Source organism: Oncorhynchus gorbuscha, linkage group LG02, assembly GCF_021184085.1.
Source record: "Oncorhynchus gorbuscha isolate QuinsamMale2020 ecotype Even-year linkage group LG02, OgorEven_v1.0, whole genome shotgun sequence".
NCBI classification, from domain to species: Eukaryota; Metazoa; Chordata; class Actinopteri; order Salmoniformes; family Salmonidae; genus Oncorhynchus; species Oncorhynchus gorbuscha.
In genome coordinates this window covers 87,149,172-87,163,754 of record NC_060174.1, presented here as the reverse complement: position 1 = coordinate 87,163,754, position 14,583 = coordinate 87,149,172, and the positions used below count along the sequence as shown (strand labels likewise).

The window sequence follows — 14,583 nt, the reverse complement described above, 5'->3', positions numbered from 1 at the left end:
GTGACAGATACCTTTAAAAAAGAGACATGGCCGTGGATCAGAAAACCAGTCAGTATCTGGTGTGACCACCATTTGTCTCGTGGAGCATGACACATCTCCTTCGCATAGAGTTAGTCAGTCTGTTAATTGTGTCCTGTTGTCCCACTTCTTTTCAATGTCTGTGTAAAGTTGCTGGATATTGGCGGGTACTGGAACATGCTGTCGTACACGTAGATCCATAGCATCCCAAACATGCTCAATGGGTGAAGTACGGACAGTTTCTTTAATATTTTATTTCAGCTCATGAAACATGAGACCAAGACTTTGCATGTTGTTTTTATAATTTTGTTCAGTGTAAATCATCATTTAGAGAAGAATAGTCAACAGAATTATTATATGGCTAAATGGCATCGAAGTGATACATTGACCAATTAATTGTGATTAATAACATTTTACTGGATCAGACTTAAATCATATGGACAGTGTTTTAGTGCATCAAGAGACAAATAATTGAAGGTGGTAGAACATTTTCAATCTTCTAAAATAGCTTCCAGCCAGCTCTAGATCATAGGCCTTTTTTTATTGTTGGAATACCTTTCAAAGGATTTATGCTTCTCCTCTACAATCTTCCCCGTTGCTGTTTTTAGACAGCTCCTCGCACCCCGGCACAAATTACATTTGACAACCCTCACAGAGATTGACAACCCGTGCTTTAAACTTCAGCCAATTTTTCCCTGCTGCGCTGCAGTAGCTACTGAACAGGGGCCCTTTTCAATTAATGCTACTGCTGGATCCGAAGCACTAGTCGCCGCTAACTGACTTCTGCCTCCCTCTACTGTGAGTTACAATGGAACACAGTGAGGATGGAACAGCGCCGGAACAGAATGAGGGTCAGCGTCAAGGCTAGGAATCAATTGCACTTCTTATTCACACAGCGGTCTGAATTGTGCCCATTGTAGATTGGACAGCTGTTTTTTTTCACCATGGAGGGCACTGAGGGGGCACTGCTTCCTCTGGGCGAAGGGCGGCCCTCCGTCTGTCGTGCCAACAAGGTGCGTCTTTGTTTCGGTGTCGTGCCGTCTAGCCACCCCAAGCCAATGAAAAGGCTTTGTTTATTGGCAGGAAGGCATTTCCACTTTGCATGAGAGAGGAACATTTATCTATGGTGTTTGGCTTGTTCCATTAGGAGCTACAAAGAGTCTGTCATACACCACATTCTGGGCCTAAATGAGACCTCAGTTCAAACACCATTGACTTGGGTCTGGATTTGACTGTCTTCATAGAGAATATGATAAATCAAATCAAATTGTATTTGTCACATGCGCCGAATACAACAGGTGTAGTAGACCTTACAGTGAAATGCTTACTTACAAGCCCTTAACCAACAATGCTTTAAGAAGTTAAGAAGAAAAATGTGTTCAGTAAAAAATAGATAAGTAACAAAAAAATGAAAATAAATAGAAAATAAGTGTAACAAATAATTAACAGCAGCAGTAAAATAACAATAGGTAGGCTATATACAGGGGTACCGGTACAGAGTCAATGTGCGGGGGCACCGGTTAGTCGAGGTCATTCAGGTAATATGTACATGTAGGTAGAGTTAAAGTGGCCGTGCATAGATAATAAACAGAGAGTAGCAGTATGTGTAAAAGAGGGGTCTGAGTATCCGTTTGATTAGCTGTTCAGGAGTCGTATGGCTTGGGGGTAGAAGCTGTTTTGGACCAAGAAGCCTTTTGGACCTAGACTTGGCGCTCCGGTAGTGCTTGCCGTGCAGTAGCAGAGAGAACAGTCTATGACTAGGGTGGCTGGGGTCTTTGACCATTTTTAGGGCCTTCCTCTGACACCACCTGCTATAGAGATCCTGGATGGAGGGAAGCTTGGCCCCAGTGATGTACTACCCTCTGTAGTGCGTTGCGGTTGGATCTGAGGACTCTTGCCAAATCTTTTCAGTCTCCTGAGGGGGAATAGGCTTTGTCATGCCCTCTTCACGACTGTCTTAGTGTGTTTGGACCATGATAGGTTGTTGGTTATGTGGACACCAAGGAACTTCAAGTTCTCAACCAGCTCCACTGCAGCCCCGTCAATAAGAATGGGGGCGTGCTCTGTCCTCCTTCTCCTGTAGTCCACAATCATCTCCTTTGTCTTGATCTTGTTGAGGGAGAGGTTGTTGTCCTGGCACCACACGGCCAGGTCTCTGACCTCCTCCCTATAGGCTGTCTCATCATTGTTGGTGATCAGGCCTATCACTGTTGTGTCATCGGCAAACTTGATGATGGTGTTGGAGTCGTGCCTGGCCATGCAGTCATGAGTGAACAGGGAGTGCAGGAGGGGACTGAGCACGCACCCCTGAGGGGTCCCCGTGTTGGGGATCAGCGTGGCGGCTGTGTTGTTACCTACCCTTACCACCTGGGGGCGGCTTGTCAGGAAGTCCAGGATCCAGTTACAGAGGGTGTTTAGTCCCAGGGTCCTTAGCTTAGTGATGAGCTTTGAGGGCACTATGGTGTTGTAGTCAATGAATAGCATTCTCACATAAGTGTTTCTTTTGTCCAGGTGGGAAAGGGGAGTTTTGAGTTGGTGCGGTATGCAAGTTGGAGTGGGTATATGGTTTCTGGGATAATGGTGTTGATGTGAGCCATGACCAGCCTTTCACAGCACTTCATGGTTACAGACGTGAGTGCTACGGATCGTTTAGGCTTAGTATTCTTTTTAAAACTTTTACTTTTTTTACCCCCTTTTCTCCCCAATTTCGTGGTATCCAATTACTATCTTGTCTCATCTCTACAACTCCCCTACGGGCTCGGGAGAGACAAATGCCATGTGTCCTCTGAAACACAACCCAAACAAGCTGCACTGCTTCTTAACACAGCGCGCATCCAAACCGGAAGCAAGCAGCAAAATGTGTCGGAAGAAACACGTGCACCTGGCGACCTTGGTTAGCGTGCACTGCGCCCGGCCCGCCACAGGAGTCACTGGTGCACGATGAGACAAGGATATCCCTACCGGCCAAGCCCCCCTCTGGGCGCGAACCCAGAGTCTCTGGTGGCACAGCTAGCGCTGCGATGCAGTGCCCTAGACCACTGTGCCACCCGGGAGTAGACTTAGTATTCTTGGGCACAGGGACTATGGTGGTCTGTTTGAATGTTGGTATTACAGACTCAGTCAGACTCAGGTTGAAAATGTCAGTGAAGACACTTGCCAGTTGCTCAGCGCATGCACGGAGTACACGTCCTGGTAATCCGTCTGGCCCTGCGGCCTTGTGAATGTTGACCTGTTTAAAGGTCTTACTCACATCAGCTCCGGAGAGCGTGATCACACAGTCATACGGAACAGCTGATGCTCTCATGCATGCTTCAGTGTTACTTGACTTGGGCATAGAAGTAATTTAGGTGGTCTGTAGGCTCGTGTCACTGTTGTGCTTTCCTTTATAGTCCATAATAGTTTGCAAGCCCTGCCACATCTGACCAGCGTCTGATCCGGTGTAGTACGATTAAATCTTAGTCCTGTATTGGCGCTTTGCCTGTTTGATGGTTCATTGGAGGGCATAGTGGGATTTCTTATAAGATTCCGGGTTAGAGTCCCACTCCTTGAAAGCGGCAGCTCTACCCTTTAGCACAGTGCGGATGTTGCTTGTAATCCATGGCTTCTAGTTGGGGTATGTACAAACGGTCACTATGGGGACGACATCATCAATGCACATATTGATGAAGCCAGTGACTGATGTGGTGTACTCCTGAATGCCATCGGACGAATCCCGGAACATATTCCAATCTGTGCTAGAAAGACAGTCTGCCTACCTTTGACTGCAAATGGATTAAGATCGCTTTAAAGGGTCTCTTTGTTGTTGCTGATGGTCAATGTAGCAGGCATACCAGATCCCCCAAAATAACCCAACATATGGAATATTCCAACCGTCATCCCCTTGCAATTCTTGAGAACATTGCTGTCGAAGATTGCACATGGCGACCTTAGAGAAACATCGTCCCCAAACTGATGACTTTCCTTACACTGTAACGTCGTTCGTCTGTTGAATGAAGAGAGTCAGACCGAAATGCAGCGTGTAGGTTACTCATGACTTTAATGAAGATAATCGCGGTACATGAAATAACTGAATAAATACAACAACAACAAACGGAACGTGAAACCTATTACAGCCTATCTGGTGACTACAACACAGAGATAGGAACAAACACCCACAAAATACAACGCGAAAGTCAGGCTGTCTAAATACGGTTCTCAATCAGAGACAACGACAAGCACCTGACTCTGATTGAGAATCGCCCCAGGCAGCCAAGCCTAACTAGACACACCCCTAATCAGCCGCAATCCCAAATAATACAAACCCCAATACGAATACAACATATAAACCCATGTCACACCCTGGCCTACCCAAACATATAACAAAAACACAAAATACAATGACCAAGGCGTGACATACACTTGCCCTAATAACAAGCCAAACCGGATTTCTCTCCCTATGCCCTGTGTTTATATAGAAACAAGCACTGTTTATATTGGATCAGGCATTTTTTCTGAAACCAAAAGATTGTGATACACTTGTTTCAAAGAAAAAGAGCCACAGTAACGGTTACATTAACTGTGGCACAGATACTGGCCACTCCACCGAGTAGAGGACTCTATTTACCTGTACCTACACTTCCAGCATGTCCCACAACTTTGGTACTATCTTCAACCTCCATGTCCGCGTAGTTTCCCCCCCTCTCTCCCATCCCCACTTAAAAATATATAGCTGACTTTTAAAGCAATCCTTCCTTTCTATTGGCCAGGCAGGCTGTTATCCTTCTGAAGTATAGATCTCCAACACTGATCTCCAATATTCGCTACAGTGTGAGAGCCATTCTTCAACCACAGCCACTCTCTAATATCAATGAGGATCTCCAAGTAAGGCCCCAAAAAAGACTAGAGTTGCATAAGTTCCTCAAAGCGACAACATCCACATTGCCCTTATGTCGAAGTTTAGCAGAACTTATTAGGAATCCTCTCAGGTTTGCGTTGGAGCTAGTGTGAATTGTAGATGGCTCCTCTCACAATATCATCCCATTTGATTTGATATGACAATCACTAGGTGTGGCAGTCTGACATGCACTGACAGGTATGATGTCATTTGAGGAATGAGAGGAGAGAAGAGGGAAAGGAGGGACAAGTGTAACAGCTGGACAAATGGCTATGGTAGGCTACAAATCGTATTATTCAGCTGAAGCAAGCCTACAAATGTTCTTCAGTACATTTACCTAATCTTGTTTCTCTTGGCCTGAGAGTCCTTTAGGGGCCTTTTAGGGGCAAACTCCAAGCAAGCTGTCATGTGCCTTTTACTGAGGAGTGGCTTCCGTCTGGCCACTCTACCATAAAGGCCTGATTGGTGGAGTGCTGCAGAGATGGTTGTCCTTCTGGAAGGTTCTCCCATCTCCACAGAGGAACTCTAGAGTGACCATCGGGTTCTTGGTCACCTCACTGACCAAGGCGCTTCTCCCTCGATTTCCTAGTTTGGCCGTGGCGCCAGCTCTAGGAAGAGTCTTGGTGGTTCCAAACTTCTCCCATTTAAGAATGATGGATGGGACTGTGTTCTTGGGGACCTTCAATGCTGCAGAAATGTTTTGATACCCTTCCCCAGATCTGTGGCTCGACACAATCCTGTCTCGCAGCTCTATGGACAATTCCTTCGACCTCATGGCTTGGTTTTTGCTATGACATGCACTGTCAACTGTTGACCTTATATAGACTCAAACAAGTTACAGTTAACTTACAAGTAATGGAGGACAATCCAGGACAAATCACCATACTTAGATCTAACTAACTAGCCTTTCCAAATCATGTCCAATCAATTGAATTTACCACAGGTGGTCTCCAATCAAGTTGTAGAAACATCTCAAGGATGATCAATGGAAACAGGGTGCACCTGAGCTCTATTTTGAGTGCTGAGGATCTTTATTTATGGATAATAATCAATTTTAGAATAAGGCTGTAACGTAACAAAATGTGGAAAAAGTTAAAGGCACTGTACATACACTGATAGACAGAGATGAGTACAGATGGACACGTGGTGTTATGATGACAAAAGCAGATGGATAGAAACAGACCTGCACATTTGCACACAGGCTAGGAATAAAGTCACAGTTGTCCTATTAATAGTTATTTTCTATTTGCCCTTACTTAATGTGATATAACATGTGTTACATAACGGAAGTCACTCAAAAACATTGACTCTGGGGAGTGCGTAATGAGCCGTGGAGGACCTTGATAATGTTGATGTTGTGGGCCATTGTGCCTTCAAAGCCCTTTGTTTATCCCATATCGTCGGCCGCCATCTGTTATGAGGGCTTGCCAGATTGCCAAGAGCAAAATCATAAATACCCCCCCCCCTTTCACTGTTTGACCTGTAAAGACTGAAAGCTACTGTGACACTGGGCTGCTACACAACCCCTGTAGTCTTAGTTTTATGATGGATTCAGATTTGGCAGGCTCTTGTGTTTCTGTGCTCCATTTCTATGCATCTGGTGGGGTGTTTGGAAGAGTTAGGAATGGCACTCGTCACGCCTGCCACCCAAAATAAAACAAGCACATCTACTTACCGGTATTTCTTCAGATTTTGTAGAGCACAACAGTATATACAGGGTCCCTTCTTTTCATTTGGCATGCAAATTGAATTGCTATTTAGCAAGCAAATGTCACTTGGGAGAATACTAAAACCATTTCAACTCACCATTCTTGGATCCCTGGGAGCTATCCCTGATTTTAGTTGGCTAAAGAAACATGGGGCATTTGTTATTGGCCTACTGTAGTTATTTGACCATAGGCTATTTACTCACCTCACTTCTGTTCAAACTTCTCATGTAAATCGTGGTTAGTCAATGTGCTAAAATGGATAGTATTATTGCATATCATGTCCATGTAATCTTGCTCCTGTAAGTATAGTGTAATGTAGCTACTGTAATAATGTTTGAGACTTGATGCGTGTCCAGTCCATCCAACCAGCATATGTTGTGGGTAATTACTTTTTTCACAAAAATGCTTCAGGGAGGAAGATATGAGCTACTGGCTCTCAGACTGGCTCACAGACTAATGGAAGTTTGTGTAGTTAATGGAATACCCATCCCGTGCCCTAGAAAGAAGAAGATAAAGGTACAGGTCCGGGGCCCGGTGGTTCGGAAATATGGTCTATATGATACAGTAGAGGGAGGATTATATACACCCTTAGAAAAAAGTGTTCCAAAAGTGTTCCTGATAGGAGAACCCCTTTTGGTTCCAGGTAAAAACCCTTTTGGTTCCAGGTAGAACCCTTTTGGGTGTCATGGTGAACCGTCTGAGGAAAGGGTTCTGCATGGAACCCAAACGGACTCTACAAAGGGTTATCCTATGGGGACAGCCTCAGAATCCTTTTAGGTTTGAGATAACACCTTTTTTTCTAAGAGTGTACTATGGATTATAGCGTACTGAATACTTTGTTTCCTGGTTTGACCACTGTTATTAATCTCTCTCCCCTTCCTTCCTACCCCCCCCCCCCCCAGGCCGAGCCAGTCTGCACGGAAAATCTTCTCTGCGGATTGAGAAGGTGCGTTCAGACGACCAGGGCTGGTATGAGTGTAAGGTCCTGATGTTGGAGCAGCAGTACAACACCTTTCACAACGGCAGCTGGGTGCACCTCACAGTAAACGGTGAGTTAGGTGGACGTCACAGGCACATACACGCAACCAGTCCATCACTCTCTCATATACACAATTGCACGCCCAACCCTCCACACACACAGACACCTGTCGCTGTGTTAGCAGACACCTCAGACAGTCACACAGCCTCCCCCGGTCCCTGGTCACAGCACATTAGCTCAGTGTCATCAGTGCTGTATGACTTACCCAGAGCTCTGGAGAGGAGCCAGTCATTTAGGCCCCAGGTCCCTCCGCTCTACCACTGTCCAACTGTCACGCCTCTGCTAGACTAACTGAAATGGATTCATTGCAGCAGCCGTCTGCTGACTGGACACCCCAGCCCTTACTGCTGTGGATGGGTTGAATGTCCTATAATGACAATTCAGTTTGGCTTCGTCAATGGGTCTTTGATGAAGGCGATTCTGTTGTTTGGGGTGGGTGGTTTCATGTTTTGCCATAGGTTTTCAAGCCAATTTAACTCCAAACTGTACCTAGGCCACTCAGGAACATTCAATGTCGTCTTGGTAAGCAACTCTAGTGTATATTTGGCCTTGTGTTTAAGGTTATTGTCCTGCTGAAAGGTGAATATCAATCAATTCAATCAATCAATCAATCAAATGTATTTATAAAGCCCTTTTTACATCAGCCGATGTCACAAAGTGCTATACAGAAACCCAGCCTAAATCCCCAAACAGCAAGCACGGTGGGTGGCTAGGAAAAAACCTAGAGAGAAACCAGGCTCTGAGGGTTGGCCAGTCCTCTTCTGGCTGTGACAGGTAGAGATTATAACAGTACATGGCCAAGATGTTCAAACATTGATAGATGACCAGCCGGGTAAAATAATAATAATTACAGTGGTTGTAGAGGGTGCAACAGGTCCGCACCTCAGGAGTAAATATCAGTTGACTTTTCATAGCCGATGATTCAGAGTTTGAGACAGCAGGTGCGGTAGAGAGAGTCGAAAACAGCAGGTCCGGGACAAGGTAGCATGTCCGGTGAACAGATCAGGGTCCCATAGCCGCAGGCAGAACAGTTAAAACTGGAGCAGCAGCATGACCAGGTGGACTGGGGACAGCAAGGAGTCATCAGGCCAGGTAGTCCTGAGACATGGTCCTAAGGCTCAGGTCCAATGAGAAAAGAGAGAAAAATAGAATTAGAGGGAGCATACTTATATTCACACAGGACACTAGATAAGAGGAGAATATAACAGACTGACCCTAGCCCCCTGACACATAAACTATTGCAGCATAGATACTGGAGGCTGAGACAGGAGGGGTCGGGAGACACTGTGGCCCCGTCCGATGATACACCCAGACAGGGCCAACCAGGCAGGATATAACCCCAGCCACTTTGCCAAGGCACAGCCCCCACACCACTAGAGGGACATCTTCAAACCACCAACTTACTACCCTGAGACAAGTATAGCCCACAAAGATCTCCCCCAGGGCATGAACCTGAGGGGGGCACCAACCCAGACAGGAAGATCACGTCAGTGACTCAACCGACGCACCTCTCCTAGGGACACAATGGAAGAGCACCAGTAAGCCAGTGACTCAGCCCCCGTAATAGGGTTAGAAGCAGAGAATCTCAGTGGAGAGAAAGGAAACCGCCCAGGCAGAGACAGCAAGGGCGGTTCGTCGCTCCAGTGCATTTCCATTCACCTTCACACCCCTGGGCCAGACTACACTCAATCATAGGACCAACCTACTGAAGAGATGAGTCTTCAATAAAGACTTAAAGGTTGAGACCGAGTCTGCGTCTGTCACATGGATAGGCAGACCATTCCATAAAAATAGAGCTCTATAGGAGAAAGCCCTGCCTCCAGCTGTTTGCTTAGAAATTCTAGGGACAGTAAGGCCTGCGTCTTGTGACCGTGACGTGTAGATATGTACGGCAGGACCAAATCTGAAAGATAGGTAGGAGCAAGCCCATGTAATGCTTTAAAGGTTAGCAGTAAAACCTTGAAATCAGCCCTAGCCTCAACAGGAAGCCTGTGTAGAGAGGCTAGCACTGGAGTAATATGATAAAATGTTTTGGTTCTAGTCAAGATTCTAGCAGCCGTGTTAAGCACTAACTGAAGTTTATTTAGTGCTTTATCTGGGTAGCGGGGAAGTAGAGCATTGCAGTAGTCTAATCTAGAAGTGACAAAAGCATGGATACATTTTTATGCATCAGTTTGGACAGAAAGCTTCAGATTTTTTAAATGTTACGTAGATGGAAATAAACTGTCCTTGAAACAGTCTTGATATGTTCGTCTAAAGAGAGATCAGGGTCCAGAGTAATGCTGAGGTCTTTTACAGTTTTATTTGAGATGACTATACAACCATCAAGATTAATTTTCAGATCCAACAGAAGGTCTCTTTTTTTCTTGGGACCTAGAACTAGCATCTCTGTTTTGTCAAAGTTTAAAAGTAACACATTTTCTGCCATCCACTTCCTTATGTCTGAAAAACATAAACATTAATAAAGTCAACTAAAAGTTTTATATTATCTGCCATGACTACAAGGTCCGATAGGAATTCAGGGAACTCCGTGAGGAACGCTATATACGGCCCAGGAGGCCTGTAAACAGTTGCTATAAAAAGTGATTGAGTAGGCTGCATAGGTTTCATGACTAGAAGCTCAGACGACGAAAACACAGTCTTTTTTTATTGTCAATTGAAATTTGCCTTAGTAAATGTTAGCAACACCTCCAACCTTTGTGCGATGGATATGGTCAGTAGTGTAACCAGGAGGAGAGGCCTCAATTAACACAGTAAATTAATCAGACTTAAGCCATGTTTCAGCCAGGCCAATCACATCAAGATTATGATCAGTGATTAGTTAATTGACTATAACTGCCTTGGAAGTGAGGGATCTAACATTAAGTAGCCCTATTTTGAGATGTGAGATATTTTTTTATTTCACCTTTATTTAACCAGGTAGGCCAGTTGAGAACAAGTTTTCATTTACAACTGTGGCCTGGCCAAGATTAAGCAAAGCAGTGCGACAAAAACAACAACACAGAGTTACACATAAACAAACGTACAGTCAATAACACAATAGAAAAAAAATAGAAAATATATGTACAGTGTGTGCAAATGTAGAAGAGTAGGGAGGTAGGCAATGAATAGGCCCTAGAGACGAAAATAATTACAATTTAGCATTCATACTGGAGTGATAGATGTGCAAGTAGAGTTAGTAGGATGCAAAATCTGCTATTTACAGATTGGCTGGGCACAGGTACAGTGATCGGTAAGCTGCTTAGGCAGCTGATACTTAACGTTAGAGAGGGAGATATAAGACTCCATCTTCAGTGATTTTTGCAATTCGTTCCAGTCATTGGCAGCAGAGAACTGGAAGGAAAGGCAGCCAAAGGAAGTGTTGGCTTTGGGAATGACTGGTGCAATATACCTGCTGGAGCGCATGCTATGGGTGGGTGTTGCTATGGTGACCAGTGAGCTGAGATAAGGTGAGGCTTTACCTAGCAAATACTTATAGATGACCTGGAGCCAGTGGGTTTGGCAATGGATATGTAGTGAGGGCCAGCCAACGACAACATACAGGTCGCAGTGGTGGGTAGTATATGGGGCTTTGGTGATAAAACGGATGGCACTGTGATAGACTACATCCAGTTTGCTGAGTAGAGCGTTGGAGGCTATTTTGTAAATTACATCACCGAAGTCCAGGATCGGTAGGATAGTCAGTTTTACGAGGTTATGTTTGGCCGCATGAGTGAAGGAGGCTTTGTTGTGAAATAGGAAGCCGATTCTTGATGTAATTTTGGATTGGAGATGCTTAGTGTGAGTCTGGAAGGAGAGTTTACTGTCTAACCAGACACCTAGGTATTTGTAGTTGTCCACATATTCTAGGTCAGAACTGTCCAGAGTAGTGATGCAAGACTGGCGGGAGGGTGCTGGCAGCAATCTGTTGAAGAGCCTGCACTTAGTTTTACTAGCATTTAAAAGCAGTTGGAGGCCACTGAAGGAGTGTTGTATGGTGTTGAAGCTTGTTTAGAGGTTTGTTAGCACAGTGTCCAAAGAAGGGCCAGATGTATACACAATGGTGTCGTCTGCGTAGAGGTGGATCAGAGAATCACTAGCAGCTAGAGCAACATTATTGATATATACAGAGAAAAGTGTTGGCCTGAGAATTGAACCTTGTGGCACCCCCATAGAGACTGCCAGAGGTCTGGAAAACAGGCCCTCCGATTTGACACTCTTTTTATCTGAGAAGTAGTTGGTGAACCAGGCGAGGCAGTCATTTGAGAAGCCAAGGCTATTGAGTCTGCCGATAAGAATGCGGTAATTGACAGGTTTGAAGCCTTGGCCAGGTCGATGAAGATGGCTGCACAGTACTGTCTTTTATCGATGGTGGTTATGATATCGTTTACGACCTTGACCGTGGCTGAGGTGCACCCATAACCAGCTCAGAAACCAGATTCCATAGTGGAGAAGGTACGGTGGGATTTGAAATTGTCGGTGATCTGTTTATTAACTTGGCTTTCGGAGATTTTAGAAAGGCAGGGCAGGATGGATATACTGTAGGTCTATAACAGTTTGCGTCTAGAGTGTCTCCCCCTTTGAAGAGGGGGATGACCGTGGCAGCATCCAATCTTTGGGGATCTCCGACTACACGAAAGAGAGGTTGAACACGCTAGTAATAGGGGTTGCAACAATTTCGGCTGATCATTTTAGAAGGTCCAGATTGTCTAGCCCAGCTGATTTGTAGGGATCCAGATTTTGCAGTTCTTTCAGAACATCAGCTGTCTGGATTTGGGTGAAGTAGAAGGGAGGGGCAAGATGCTGCGGGGGGTGCTGAGATGTTGTCCAGGATAGGGGTAGCCAGGTGGAAAGCATGGCCAGCCGTGGAAAAATGCTAATTGAAATGATCAATTATCGTAGATTTTTCGGTGGTGACAGTGTTTCCTATCCAGTGGGTAGTTAAGAGGAGGTGCTCTTATTCTCCATGGACTTTAGTGTCCCAAAACTTTTAGAACTTAGTGCCACAGGATGAAAATTTCTAAATCTAGCCTTAGCTTTCATAACTGACTGAATATATTGGTTCCTGACTTCCCTGAAAAGTTGCATATCGTGGGGGCTAATTGATGCAGAACACCACAAGATGTGATTGTGCTGGTCAAGGGCAGTCAAGTCTGGGGTGAACCACGGACTATATCTGTTCTTAGTTCTACATTTTTTGAATGGGGCATGCTTATTTAAGATGGCGAGGAAAGCCCTTTTGAAGAACAACCAGGCATCCTCTACTGTCAGGATGAGGTCAATATCCTTCCAGGATACCCGGGCCAGGTGAATTAGAAAGGCCTGCTCGCTGAAGTATGTTAGGGAGCGTTTTATAGTGATGAGGGGTGGTCGTTTGACAGCTTACCCGGTACGCACGCAGGCAATGAGGCAGTGATAGCTGAGATCCTGGTTAAAGACAGTATAGGTGTATTTAGAGGGCAGGTTGGTCAGGATGATATCTAAGACGGTGCCCATGGTCACGGATTTCATGTTGTACCTGGTAGGTTGCTTGATGATTTGTGTGAGATTGAGGGCATCTAGCTTCACTTGTAGGATGGTCGGGGTGTTAAGAATGTCCCAGTTTAGGTCACCTAACAGTACGAACTCTGAAGACAGATGGGGGGCGATCAATTCACATATGGTGTCCAGGGCACAGCTGGGGGCTGAGGGGGCGTCTATAACAAGCAGCAAAGGTGAGAGACTTGTTTCTGGAAAGGTGGATTTTTAAAAGTAGAAGCTTGATTTGTTTGGGCACAGACCTGGATAGTATGACAGAGCTCTGCAGGCTATCTCTGCAGTAGATTGCAACTCTGCCCCCTTTGGCAGTTCTATCTTGTCGGAAAATGTTATAGTTAGGGATGGAAATTTCTGGATTTTTGGTGGCCTTCCTAAGCCAGGATTCAGACACGACTCGGACATCCGGGTTGGCGGAGTGTGCTAAAGCAGTGAATAAAACAAACTTAGGAGGAGGCTTCTAATGTTATCATGCATGAAACCAAGGCTATTACGGTTCCAGAAGTCATCAAAAGAGAGCGCCTGGGGAATGGGAGTGATGCTGGGGGCAGCAGGGCCTGGGTTCATGGGACTACATCACCAGATGAACAAAGGAGGAGTAGGATAAGAGTACGGCTAAAGGCTAAAAGATCTGGTCGTCTAGTGCTTTCGGAACAGAGAGTAAAAGCAGCAGGTTTCTGGACACGGAAGAATAGATTCAAAGCATAATGTACTTAAAGTGCATTTCTTTGCCACATTTTTTGCAGGTTTTGGAATATTTTTTATTCTGTACAGGCTTCCAAAGTATTGTGGAGTAACTACAATGTTGTTGATCCATCCTCAGTTTTTTACTATCTGTAACTGTTTCAAAGTCCCCATTGGCCTCATGGTGAAATCCCTGAGCGGTTTCCTTCCCCTCCGGCAACTGAGTTTTAGTGGCGGGTGTACTGATACAGCATTCAAAGTGTAATGAATAACTTCACCATATTCAAAGGGATATTCAATGTCTGCTTTTTAAAATTGCGAGGCATTTGAAAACCTCTGGTCTTTGTGGTTGAATTTGTGTTTTAAATTCATTGCTGTACTGAGGGACCCTACAGATAATTGTATGTGTGTGGTACAGAGATGAGGTAGTCATTAAAAAATCATGTTTAACACTAGTATTGCACACAGAGTCCATGCAACTTCAGCTTTTAATTTTTTATTAATTTATAAAAACACAATTCCGGGGTATTGTGTGTAGGCCAGTGACAAAAAAAATCATGTTTTTCAAATTTTAATTCAGGCTGTCTCTCAACAAAATGTGTGAAAAGTCAAGGGGTGTGAATACTTTCTGAAGGCACTGTATTTCATTAACCCAGCCTCCATGTAAAAACCTTGTTGTCACTGCCCGAATGCATTTCGATGATTTGTGTGCTCAATAAAGTGTCCCACTGTGTGAAACAAAAAAT

The 14,583-nt window shown here is 44.9% G+C and overlaps 1 protein-coding gene across 2 annotated transcripts in view; it reads left to right on the top strand.

Annotated features, from left to right (window-relative positions):
- LOC124012124 (protein turtle homolog B-like) overlaps window positions 1-14,583 on the top strand; it is a 195,127-nt gene that overhangs the window by 56,425 nt on the left and 124,119 nt on the right. For both annotated transcript variants that reach the window (XM_046325579.1, XM_046325570.1), the window contains exon 3: window positions 7,503-7,649. In XM_046325579.1, coding sequence (XP_046181535.1) covers window positions 7,503-7,649 — 147 coding nt within the window. The remainder of the gene's footprint in view (window positions 1-7,502; window positions 7,650-14,583) is intronic.